This window comes from Dipodomys ordii, unplaced genomic scaffold (genome assembly GCF_000151885.1).
Source record: "Dipodomys ordii isolate 6190 unplaced genomic scaffold, Dord_2.0 Scaffold2, whole genome shotgun sequence".
Taxonomy (NCBI): domain Eukaryota; kingdom Metazoa; phylum Chordata; class Mammalia; order Rodentia; family Heteromyidae; genus Dipodomys; species Dipodomys ordii.
Window position 1 is genome coordinate 10,622,893 of NW_012267218.1, and position 12,394 is coordinate 10,635,286.

The window sequence follows — 12,394 nt, forward strand, 5'->3', positions numbered from 1 at the left end:
TATAGATAACAAAGAAGCACATGAAAAGATGATCAATGCCATTAGTCATGAGGGAAATACAATCAAAGACCCTGCTCTACTATGGCTATAAATAGAAAGTCAGACAATAGCAAGTATTGGTGACTCTGTGGAGAAAATGGGGTGTTCATGTAAAAAGGTACAGCTTCTTTGGAAAATGGAATCGCTAAAAAGGTTCAAAGAAGAAGAAACATGTGTCCATGTCCATGTTGTTCCAGTGCCTGTGACAGCCTGGTTTCTAATAGCCAGAGTGAAAGTAGCTCTGTATCTTTATGTCTGAACAAGATCATGGTGGAGTGCCTGCTCAGGCTGTCAACTTGCATATCAGTCAAATCGATCCGCATTCTGCGTGTGTGTGTGTGTGTGTGTGGTCGTGTGTGTGTGTGTGTGTGGTCTCTTTCTTACTCCACTTAGGAGTTCCATTTTTGCTTTACAAAGAAAAGACAGGTTGACAAACCGCTTCTCTAATGGGTGTGTGTGTGTGTGTGTGTGTGTGGTCTCTTTCTTACTCCATTTAGGAGTTCCATTTTTGCTTTACAAAGAGAAGACAGGTTGACAAACCGCTTCTCTAATGGCTGTTATGTCCTAGAATCATTTCATGATCCTCTAGAAAATAAATATTAGTCCCATGAACACTACCCAGTTTTTATGGGCTTGCTTTTTGCGTTTTTAGGACTGTGTTTAGAGAAGCTGCCTATTTCATCTTCTACCAGTAATCTCCATGTGGACCGGGAGCAGGACGTCATCACCTGTTACGAGAAAGCTGGGGACATTGCACTCCTGTACCTCCAAGAGATAGAAAGGGTGAGTGAGGGCCCCGTCTTCCTTCCCCCTGGTCGTGTTGTTTCCAGTTGGGTTGTGGACCCTGGTAGTCAGCCTCAGGCAAGTCCTTGACTTGTCTGCCTCTGGGCAGACAAAGCCTTACTTACATTCCTGGATGCTCAGGACAGGAACCTGCCAAAGCAGATTGCTTAGTGTATGTAAAGTGTTTTAAGAGCCTCTGGGCAGATGTGATGTACTTGTCCATACCCTTGGCACACTGGAGGCTGGCCAGTAATTCCTGGTCTCTCCAGCAACATGAATCCTTTGCCCTGTGTGGTCCCTGTGCCAACACGTGGTCCTCTGGGGAGAGAGGGCTTTACCTTAAAGGGTGGCAGAGATCTGCTGGGGACTTCCACTGTGTTCTCTGAGGCCAACAAAGATGGTCTCCGGCAGTTCATTGGGAAGCCCACTGACAAGAAGGCTCTTGAGCAGAGGACAAAGGCACAAGAAGTCCTACATTCACACCTTCAGGCAGAGGAAGCTGGGTGAGGCCAGGGAGGCCTGGGCACCTTGTCTGTTGAAGACAAGGTCTTTTAGTTTTTCTTTTTACTGAGTTCTTCACCCCTTAGCCTGGATTTTCCCGTCTATACAGAAAGCATAATAATAGTTCCTGCTTCTTGAAGTTCTTTGGAGGATTATGTAAGGTCATGTCTATGATAAAGGCACTTAGCCTAGGTTGGGGGAACATATTGGATTCTTGGGAAATGGCATTTATTTTTAATGACAATAGCTCCCAGCTGTGTCTGCTATATCAGAATTTTCCTGGAGTTCTAACCAAGGCTAGACTCTGATCTCAACCCCCTCACAGCCAGAAATGTACCCTGTGGGATTGTTTGAAATGATTATAAATCCTATAAGTCTTTGAAAATGATCAGAAGCCTTGTTCTATCAATTTTCTGGCCTTTCTTCTCCTTAAGGATTAGAATGGAGGGGTCCTATCATTTGTGGGCTTTTGTTATTTTTAACATGTAGTGTCTGGAAATAATCTTTTTAATAAGTGATTTTGTCCTGAGTTGGGGGTGGGGGGGTGGGATGCAGATCAGAGTTGCCTTAGAGGGAGAGCAGAGAGAGAATCACCAAAGTTGTTGCTGCACCAGCCCCTCACCTGGTCCTGACCATGGCTGTAAGCCGTGGTTCATGTCTGGGAACCCAGGGAGCTATGTGGCTGTTGTCCTAAAATGTTATTCCAGGTTCTCTGAGGAAGGAGTTTTGCTCCTCTTATCCAGAATTTCATCAAGAGAGAAATGATCACGCAGGCCGTTTTTGAAATCCACATTCCTTCTCCTGTCTGCCTACTTAGAGCCAGTCTGTGTCACCTAGCCTAGATGTTCTTGTTGACCACAAGCAGTTACTCTCCAGCCGTTGTCTGGCCCTGTCATGTCGGAGCCTCTTCCTGACGGGGAGAAAATAGAATCACTGCCTCTGTCTTCCATGACGTGAAGTTGGCAGACATCTGAAGATACTTCCTGTTAAGTTCATTCATATACCTCATTCACTATAGACTTCTTTAGTGGGGCCATAAAGGAGACTCATCCAGTCATAAAATTCAAGAGAAAGCTTCCTTCCTTCCTTCTTTCTTCTTCCTCCTCTTTCTGTTTTGGAGATGTAGTGATTATAGGAGTTCGATTTTGATAAGAAAATTGGGGCCCAAGGACACAGGAAGTTAGGCTTAGCCAACTTAGCATGGGGAGAAAGCTTCTTAGCCTAGGGTTAAACCTCAGCCTATTGAGGTGACACTTACCTATGTCTGGCCCTGATATTTCAATCTGTGTTTTCTTTTATGGAAAACTTTGTTCCTCCTCGATTTCAACAAGCTGGAATATTAGCAGTGAGACAGGTTGGATGAACCAAACATGTGTTTTGATTGTAATAGATATGTAAGAAATTATGTATTGGGCAATGTAAAGTCTGGGGAAAATGGGTTGCCTTAAGTGATCATTGGGCTTGGTGAAAGTTCAGGGTTTGTTTGTATGTGTCAGCGTCACTGAGGCTTGTAAAGGTCATTGATTACTGTGTAGAAGGTAGATATTTGTTTATTTTTTGTGCCTATCCTGGGGTTTGAACTCAGGGCCTAGCCACTGCCCCTGACCTTTTTTGCTCAATGCTGGCACTCTACCACTTGAGCCATGGCTCCATGTCCAGTCTTTTGGTGCTTAATTGGAGATGAGTCTCACAGACTTTTCTGTCTGGGGTTGGTTTTAAACTGTGATCCTCAGATCTCAGCCTCTTCATAGTGAGGATTACAGGCATGAGCCATCAGTCTGGCTATTTTTACTTTTAAAATCTGAGCCCAATGGACTGAATTTTGAATTGTGAAAATGGTGCATTGCTGCAAACAGAAATGTTAGAGTAGAATCTGAAAGCAGTGCAAGCCGGGGTCACACCTGCCTTGCACCACAGGTAGAGTGTGCTCTCAGATCTAGAACCCCCCAGGCATGCGTGCAAGACCTGGCCATAGTCTGAGTTTCCCCACATTGGGTGTGTGAGTCAGATTGGAGGTAGTTTTATTGTTTTTTTTTTTTCCTAGAGGGAAGTGACCTCTTAGAAAGGAAGCTGACCTTGACTTGCCCTTTTGGCCACTAGCTTAAGCTACTATAGGCAGCACCAAGGTGAATGACTTCTTGAAATGCTGGCTGTGTCACCTCTTAGCTGTGGATCTGTGGAAAAGTCATTTAACCTCTCTGTGCTCCCAATGCTCATCTATAAAATACCAACAAGAGCACCATATGGAGGCATGAGGCCAATGAAGCCCATGCGTGGACTGCCCAGAGCATGGTCAGCACACACTACATGTCCTTGGGTCACTAGCTGAGCAACCTTCCCTATCCTTTGAAAATTCCAGGTATTCAGAAATGTAATCTAGAACATACAGGCATACTGTTTTATTGGGAATGTAAGAGAACTCCTAGGGAACATGTCTGTGGTGAAGTCATCTTTCCAGGTGTTTGGTTTGGCTAAAGCGAACTCAACACCATTGTGCCTGCTGTCCATGCTGTGGTCTGGGCTTCCAGTCACTACTCGCTGTTGAGCTTGGTGCACTTGCTTGTTCCTGTGACCTCAGCTTTCCTTCTGTGTAGTTCTCCCAGATTCAGCTCACCGCATAGGCTGGTCCCTCATGGACAGTCAATGTGGCAGGCAGTCCACTGGAGGCTGGCAGGAGCTAGTCTGTCTGTGTGTGTGTGTGTTTGCTTTTGCACACATACATGCACACCAATACTACAGCTTAAACTCAGGGCCTGGGTAATCTCCCTTGCTTTTGTACTCACAGCTGATGCTCTACTACTAGAGCCACACCTTTACCTGTAGATATTTTTTCTCTGGTTAGAGATAAGAGTTTCATAGACTTTTCTGCCTAAGCTGGCTTTTAACCTTGATCCTCAGATCTCACCCTCCTGTGTAGCTTGGATTACTGGTGTGAGCTACTGGCGCCTGGCTAATTAGTCATCCTTAACCCCTGTGCCAGATGGGAGCAGGGTCAAAAAGGAGAATAAATGAAAGCTGTGTGCATTGAGTACTGTAACCTGTACTGGGGTTACAGAGACATCAACTAAGGACTGATGCAGTTTGTTTTTCTGAAGGGGAATAGAATATAACAACATTTTTGTATAGAAAATAATTTAATCAATCAGATCAAACCAGAGCAACTAGATGGAGCATGGCCTAGGATGGGCTTCATTAGTTTATCTTCAGATGGTGGTGTGGTGCCAGCAGTGAATTCTGGCATTCTGCCCTGCAAGAGCATCTGGTAGCACAGGACAGGAATAGCGGTGACTTCAGCCTTGGATATCATCATATGAGCCCAGCTTTTGGCAAGGGAAGCCATCCTGTCCCTATCCTTTGCACACATCAGCCACCAGCTGCTTGTGGCATTCTCGAGCAGGTGTGCCAGGGTGGAACTTAACCTTCTGCTGACCCGTTATTTCTTCACACCCTATTTTAGAAAAGGAGGTAATGCTCAATTGTAGATATCCACTCCATTTTAGCGAATGTGTTATTGCTAAGGTACTGAAGAAAAATGCCTGCAGGGCCTGGGCCACGTTCCTCTGCTCATGAGAGCATCTTCTGGGCCGCAAGGTCACACTGGAGCTCACGATGTCCTCCCGCGAGGGGAACCTGTTGACATGGCCATGGGATGCATCAGCGTGGGATTAGATTAAGGTCACTGTGTGTCTTGACTTCAGGCCAGGTGTCCCAGCAGTCTGTGCTGCCGCTGAGAAAAGCAGCGTGTGAGCTTGGAGCTCCAGGTGTCTGCCTGGCGGCCTTCACTGGGAGACAGTAAAAAGAGCCTTGCCCCTCCTCATTCCAGAGGAGGCAGTGGGTCCCAGCTTGCTGTAATACCTATAGAAACATCCAGAAGCTGCCCGGCCAGCCTGTGGGTCTTTAGCCCTGCCCCACAGACTTTGAGCATGTCATCTGATTAAGTGGATAGTCTACAACTCTTGAGATAGAAAAGTCTGGAAGCCAGGAAAGAGCAGTCACTTAGGTTCTTTTTTGTTTTGTTGTGTGTGTGTGTGTGTGTGTTTTATTGTAAAAATACTGTACAGAGGGGTTACAGTTACATGAGTGGGTTAATGAGTACATTTCCTATTGAGTCTTGTTACCTCCTCCTTTGTTTTTCCCCTACCATCCCTCCCCTTCCCACCTCACCAACTCCTCCCCGCCCCCTGAAGTTGTAAAGTCCATTTTCAATATCCGGAATCCTTATTTAAGAATTTTGTTATTTCCCTTCCCCTCCCCAAATTATAAAAATGTATATACAAAATGCAGGGCACTGGAATCAAATACAGTGAAAACAGGGGTTATACTGTGGGAGAAGAACATACTAAAGAAACAAAAAAATCACATAGTACATTAAAAACAATAGCAAGAAAGGAAAAAACCACTTGTGTCCCTATCTTGGGGTTCATTTCGCTTAACATCATCTTATCTGGTCATATGTACATAGCTTTTGACCTTTTCTGCTTGTCCTAGACATAGTTATTGCAAATAAGGGAAACCATGGGACCTATGTTTCTTTTCCTCTTTTTTTTTTGGAGGGGGGGGGTCTAGTTGTGGGCCTGAACTCTGGGCCTGGGCGCTGTCCCTCAGCTCTTCAGCTCAAGGTTAGCACTCTACCACTTGAGCCACAGCACTACTTCCGGCTTTTTTTTCCTGCTTATGTGATGCTGAGGAATAGAACCCAGGGCCTCATGCATACAAGGCAAGCGCTCTACCACTGAGCCATCTTCCCAGCCGGACATATGTTTCTTTGAGCCTGGCTTACTTCACTTTATATAATTTCTTTCAAGTCTAGGTTCTTTTTTTTTTGTACATTTTTGTTTGTCTTTTGTCTAGTTGCATTTAAATGTCTGTTTTTTTTTCATATAATGTCATACCTCACATTGCTTTCATGGCTGTGTATTTCAAGTAGGTAACCTTTCTGGAACTGTGATAGTATTAATTATTTTTAGCTTTAAAATGCCTGATTGGGGCTGGGAATGTGGCTTAGTGGTAGAGAGTGCTTGCCTAACATGCATAAAGCCCTGGTTTCAATTCCTTAGTACCATATAAACAGAAAAAGCTGTGGCTCAAGCTGTACAGCACTAACCTTTAGCAAAAAGAAGCTTAGGGACAGTGCCCAGGCTCTGAGTTCAAGCCTCAGGACTGTCCAGAAACAAAACAAACAAACAAAAAACAGATTTACATTGTTTTTCTAAGGAAAATTCCCAGAATTAGGGGTATTTTTACCCTTTTTGTTACCATGTACTATGCCCAATTTGACATCCTGTACATCACAGTGATAACTTCTAACTTTGGTAGTGCAGAAGACTAGGTGTTGCTTTGTAATGTTGACAAATTGTAGAGAAGTTATTTGTTAGATGAAAATAGCACCTTGCAAGTTTAGGGTTGTTTTGTTTAGTTTAGTTTTGGCATTACCAGAGTGTGAACTTAAGACCTTGTGTTTGCTTAAAATGACACTCTACCATTTGAGCTATGCCCAAATGCTTTTTGTTTTAATTTTTCAGGCAGGTTTTCATGGTTTTGCCTGAGGCTAGTCTAGACTGTGATTTCCAACCTCTGCCTCTTGTGCAGCTGGGATTACAGGTGTGCATCACTAGGCCTGGCTCTCTATGGCTTTAATATATTCCCAGAGTTGCATGAGCATCACTAATATTTAATTCCATGACATTTTCACCACTCTATAAAGAAACTTCGCACCTGTTAGCAGTTATTCCCTATCCAGTCTCTCCAGCCTACTAATATTCTTTCTGCTTCTACAGATTTGCATGTTCCCATGCAATACAGGAAGTTGCTATGACTTGCTTCTTTGGCCCAGCAAAATGTTCTCAAGGTTCACCCTTGTATCATGCATGGGTACTTTTTTTAAGGACATAATAAGCTATGACTATGTTTTATTGTATATATTCATTCACCATTTGAGAAACATTTGGGTTTGGAATAGTTTTTAGTTTAAAACAGTTCAGTTTTAGAGCAATGCTGGTATAAACGTCCACATATTAGATCTTGCTTGGACAAGTTTTCATTTTCCTTGGGTATATCTTGTTTCCTATTTTTGTGTGTGTGTGTGTCAGTACGGGGTTGGAACTTAGGGCCTTATGTTCTTGCTTCTTTTGCTAATGGTTGGCGCTTTCCCACTCGAGCCACACCTCCGCTTCCTTTGTAGGGTATATTCTAGGGGTTGAATCACTGGGTCATATGGGAATATATGTTTGATGTTAATATATTCTTTTTGTTTCATACTTTGTATCTAATTTTTGTAAGTAATAGTTTTTTATAATTTAAATAAACTTATCATAAATATGTTAATCCTTTATCACATGTGCTATATTCAGTAACTTTCCATTTTTAATTTGTTCGTAGGTTTTAAATCTATATATGGTTAAAGTTGGCTATCTTTTTATTACACTTTATTTATTTATTTAGTGCCAGCTTAGGCTTGAACTTAGGCCTGGATGCTGTCCCTAAGCTTTTTTTTTGCTCTAAGCTAATTTCCTGGCACTTGAGCCACAGCTCTACTTCTGGCTTTTTGGGTGGTTATTTGGAAATAAGAATTTCATGGGCTTTTCCTGCCTGGCTTCACACTGTGATCCTCAGATCTCAGCCTCCTAAGTAGTTAGGGTTAGAGGCATGAGCCACTAGCTGCTGGCTGGTGTGACTCTAAATGATCTTTTTTATAAGTTCAGTGCCTCTTCAAAATGATTTTTTTCCTTTCAAATAGTCTACAACTTTAGATACAGCAGTAATCTCTGGCCTGCTTATTTTCTTCTGCTAATTTTACATCCCACTAATATGACACTGTTTACCAAGTATTCCTTCAGGATGGGTTTTAACATCTGAAAGACTAGTGATTGCTTATTATTTTAGTTTTCAGAATATCCTATGTTCATTTCTGAATATTTCCTGATTAACTTTAGCATAATTTGTTGAGTTCAAGAACAATCCTGTTGGAATTTGGTTGAATTTTTTTTGGGGGGTGGAGTTTGGTCCTGGGGCCTGAACTCTGGGCCTGAGCGCTGTCCCTCAGCTCTTCAGCTAAAGGCTAGCACTCTACCACTTGAGCCACAACAACACCTTCGGTTTTTTTTGTGGTTTATTGGAGATAAGATTCTCAGGGATTTCTTTTCAGGGGTGACTTCAAATTATGATCCTCAGATCTCAGCCTCTTGAGTAGCTAGGATTATAGGTGTGAACCTCTGATGCCCAGCAAGAATTTTTTTTAAATTATTATTTTAAAGACAGATTAACCTTGAAATTCCCCATCTCAGCTTCCAGAGTACTGCGATTATAGGCAGCGCCACCATTCATTGCCCATTTCTTGTCTCTGTCTTATAGATTTTGATAGGTCTGTTTTATTCCCAAATAGTTTTCCATTTTCATTGTTGAATGATTATTTTTCCATTGAATTTTCACACATAAGAATATTTATTAATTTTTAACTTCACTTACACAAACATTTTTGAGTTCCTTCTGTGTTTTGGACACTGTTTGATACCAAGGGAACTGAACTGATTAAACATTACCATCTCTTGAGGACACAAAGCCATAAGCAATATGGAGAATGCTTTGGCAAAGAACACTCAGAGAATCTTAAAGCTAAAGAAAGGTCTTGAGCCAGGGTGGAAATTCAGGGGTAGCTCATGGCGGAGAAGACACCTGAGGCTCACGAGGATCATTGGCACATTGCTGAAGTCTTTTATAGATTTACAGTTGATTTCTGTCCCCCCCCCTCGCCCCCCTTTCTCCTCTATGTCTCTCAGATTTAATCTAGGGCCTCATGCTTTTCAGGCAAGTGTTCTACCAAGCACTTGGGGTATACAAATATACCCTTTTGCTTGAATTTTGTTATTTGGTTCATTTATTTTGGGGATAGGTTCCTGGCCTGAGCATTGTCTCTTAGCTTTTTTGCTCAAGGCTGGTACTCTACCGCTTGAGCCACATTCCATTTCTGGCTTTTTGATGATTAATTGGTGCTAAGAGTCTCATAGCCTTTCCTGCCTGGGCTGGTTTTGAACCACAGTCTTCAAACCTCAGCTTCTTGAGTAGCTAGAATTACAGCTGGGCATCACCGGTGCCCGGCTACATATTACTTTGAAAATAACAATAGTAATTGTACTCTGCATGTTGCATTTTGATCTTTTCCTGGCTAGTAACAGGCAGCACAGTGTTCTCTCCCTATGGGAGGCAGCAGTGGTAAGCTGCAGTAGTTCTTTTTTTTGTTGTTTTGTTTTGTTTTTTGGGTCAGATCGTGGGGCTTGAACTCTGGGCCTGGGCACTGTCCCTCAGCTCTTCAGCTCAAGGCTAGTGCTCTACCACTTGAGCCACAGCGCCACTTTCGGCTTTTTTCTTTTTGCTTATGTGGTGCTGAGGAATCGAACCCAGGGTCTTGAGCATGCAAGGCAAGCGCTCTACCACTGAGCCACCTTCCCAGCCCCAGCTGCAGTAGTTCTTAAGCAGCCATGAAACTAGTTACTATACAGTAACTCTTACCAGATTAAAGCCATTCAATAAATTAGATGATGCATTCAGTGATTTATTATTATTTTTTTTGTGTGGGTCATGGGGCCTGAACTCTGGGTCTGGGCTCTGTCTCTCAGCTCTTCAGCTCAAGGCTAGCGCTCTACCACTTGAACCACAGCACCACTTCTGGCTTTTTCTGCTTATGTGGTGCTGAGGAATTGAACCCAAGGCCTCTTGCATGCAAGGCAAGCACTCTACCACTGAGCCAACGTCCCAGCTCCTCAACACTTTACTACAAAACAGGCCTTGTATGGGATGATTTTGCCTAACTGTAGGTCTGAGCACATTTAAAATAGGGAGGGCTGAGCTCTGATGGTCAGAAGGTATAGTTAATGCATTCTGACATGGTATTTTCAATTTATAGTGTATTTATCAAAATTAACTCTATTCAAGTTGAGAAACCTCTGTGCTAAGGATACTACACCATAACCAAGAGAGACTCATTTCAGGAATGAAAGGTGATATAACACCTGAAAATCTATAAACATTAATGCTGCATATAAAACTCTATAAATATAATAAAGCCTATAAACCAACCATAAGTTTGATCATCTTTTTTGGTGAGAGGTACTGGAAATTGAACTCAGGGCCTCACACTTGCTAGGTAGATGGCCCAACACTTCATCAACACCTCCATCCTCTCTTTTGAATTTGTTATTTTTGAATTAGGATCTTGTTTTATGCCTTAGCAGGCCTGGTCTGTGTGCTTCCCTGTGTTACTGGGAATGACGGTGAGTACCACTAAGCCCAGCCATTGCTGGTATAGAATCTCTCAAACTTCTTTTTGGCCAGTCTAGCCTGCAGCATCAATCCCCTACTCTCTGCCTCCGAAGTGCAGAGGATTACAGGCTTAAGCCACTATACCCATCTGATTATCTTAGTAGGCAGAAGCTTTATGTGAGCCAAAGAAAAACTTGAATGTGATCATTTTAATAGATGCAGAGAAAGATGTGATAAAATCTAATACTTTTTCACTATTAAAAAAAACATTGTGTGGTGCTGAGCACAGGGGCTTGTGCCTGTAATCCTAGCTACTCAGGAGGCTGAGATCTGAGGATCGCAGTTTGAGCCAGACCTAGGAGACTCTTATCTCCAATTAACCATCAAAAACAGAAGTGGAGCTGTAGCTCAACTGGTAGAGTGCTAGCCTTGAGTACAAAAGCTCAGGGACAGTGTGCAGGCCTTTGTATTGAAAATGATATACTGTAACCTATCAATTTGTAGAAGTAATATATGCTATTTAAAAACACTTGATTGATTAAAAATAGAGAGGCACTTAAGAAAAACCCACATCACCAGCATATTTAATGATGAAAGAAAGGATGCTGTCCCTCTAAGATCAGGAATGAGATAAAGATTTTTTTTTGTCACTTCTACTCACTGTTTATTGTTCTAGTCATTTTATCCAGTGTAGTTAGGCAAGAAAAAGAAATAAAATGCATCCAGACTGGAAAGGGGGAAATAAAACTATTTTCAGATGACCTGATTTTAAATATATAGAATCCTAAGAAATCCACATACAAAAAACTATTAGAACTGATAAAAAAAACTCAGCAAGATAGCAAGGACAAATTATTTTTAAAAAATCACTTTTGTTCTATATACCAGCAATGAGTAATGCAGAAATAAACCTAAGAAAATAGTTCCACCTATAATAATATCCAAAAAGCCAGGCACCAGTGGCTCACACCTGTAATCCTAGCTACTTAGGAGGCTGAGATCTGAGGATCACAGTTCAAACCTAGCCCATGCTAAAAAGTCCCTGTGAGATTCTTATCTGCAGTTAAACACCAGAAAGTGAGAAGTGGTACTGTGGCTCAAAGTGGTAGAGTGCTATCTTACAGCAAAAGAGCTTAGGGACAGCATTAAGGCCCTGAGTTCAAGCTTCACGACCAACAACAAGAAAAATATCCAAAAAACAAAATACATAGGAATCAACTCAATAAAAACATGTGCTAAAACCTACAAAACATTGTTAAAAGAAATTAAACGATACTGGAATGAAGGAAAGATGTTCATGGACTGACAAATTTGTTGAAATGGCAATACTTGCTAAATTTATTTACAAATTCAACCCAATCCCTATGAAAATGAATTATCTTTTTTTTGTAAAAACTGGAGAGCTGGTTCAGAAATTAATGTAAAAATTGAAGTGACTCAATAGCCAAATGAATCTTGAAGAATAAAGTTGAAGAGCTTAGCTGGGCACCAGTGGCTCACGCCTATAATCCTAGCCTATAATCCTAGCTACTCGGGAGGCTGAGATCTGAGGATGATGGTTTAAAGCCCGCCCAGACAGGAAAGTCCGTGAGATTCTTGCCTCCAATAACCCACCAGAAAACTGGAGGTGGCATTATGGCTCAAGTGGTAGAGTGCTGGCCTTGAGCTGAAGAGCTGAGGGACAGTGCCCAGGCTCAGAGTTCAAGCCCTATCACCGACAAAACTTACCACAAAGCTACAATGATCAAAATAGTGAAATAGTGAACAGGGCTGGGGGTAGGTTAGTGATAGAGCATCTGCCTAGCTAGTACCAAAC

General features: G+C 42.2%; 1 protein-coding gene across 1 annotated transcript in view; it reads left to right on the top strand.

Annotated features, from left to right (window-relative positions):
• Positions 1 to 12,394, top strand: part of Ttc7b (tetratricopeptide repeat domain 7B) — a 187,813-nt gene that overhangs the window by 30,999 nt on the left and 144,420 nt on the right. Inside the window, exon 3 of the mRNA XM_013017608.1 lies at positions 692 to 822. Coding sequence (XP_012873062.1) covers positions 692 to 822 — 131 coding nt within the window. The remainder of the gene's footprint in view (positions 1 to 691; positions 823 to 12,394) is intronic.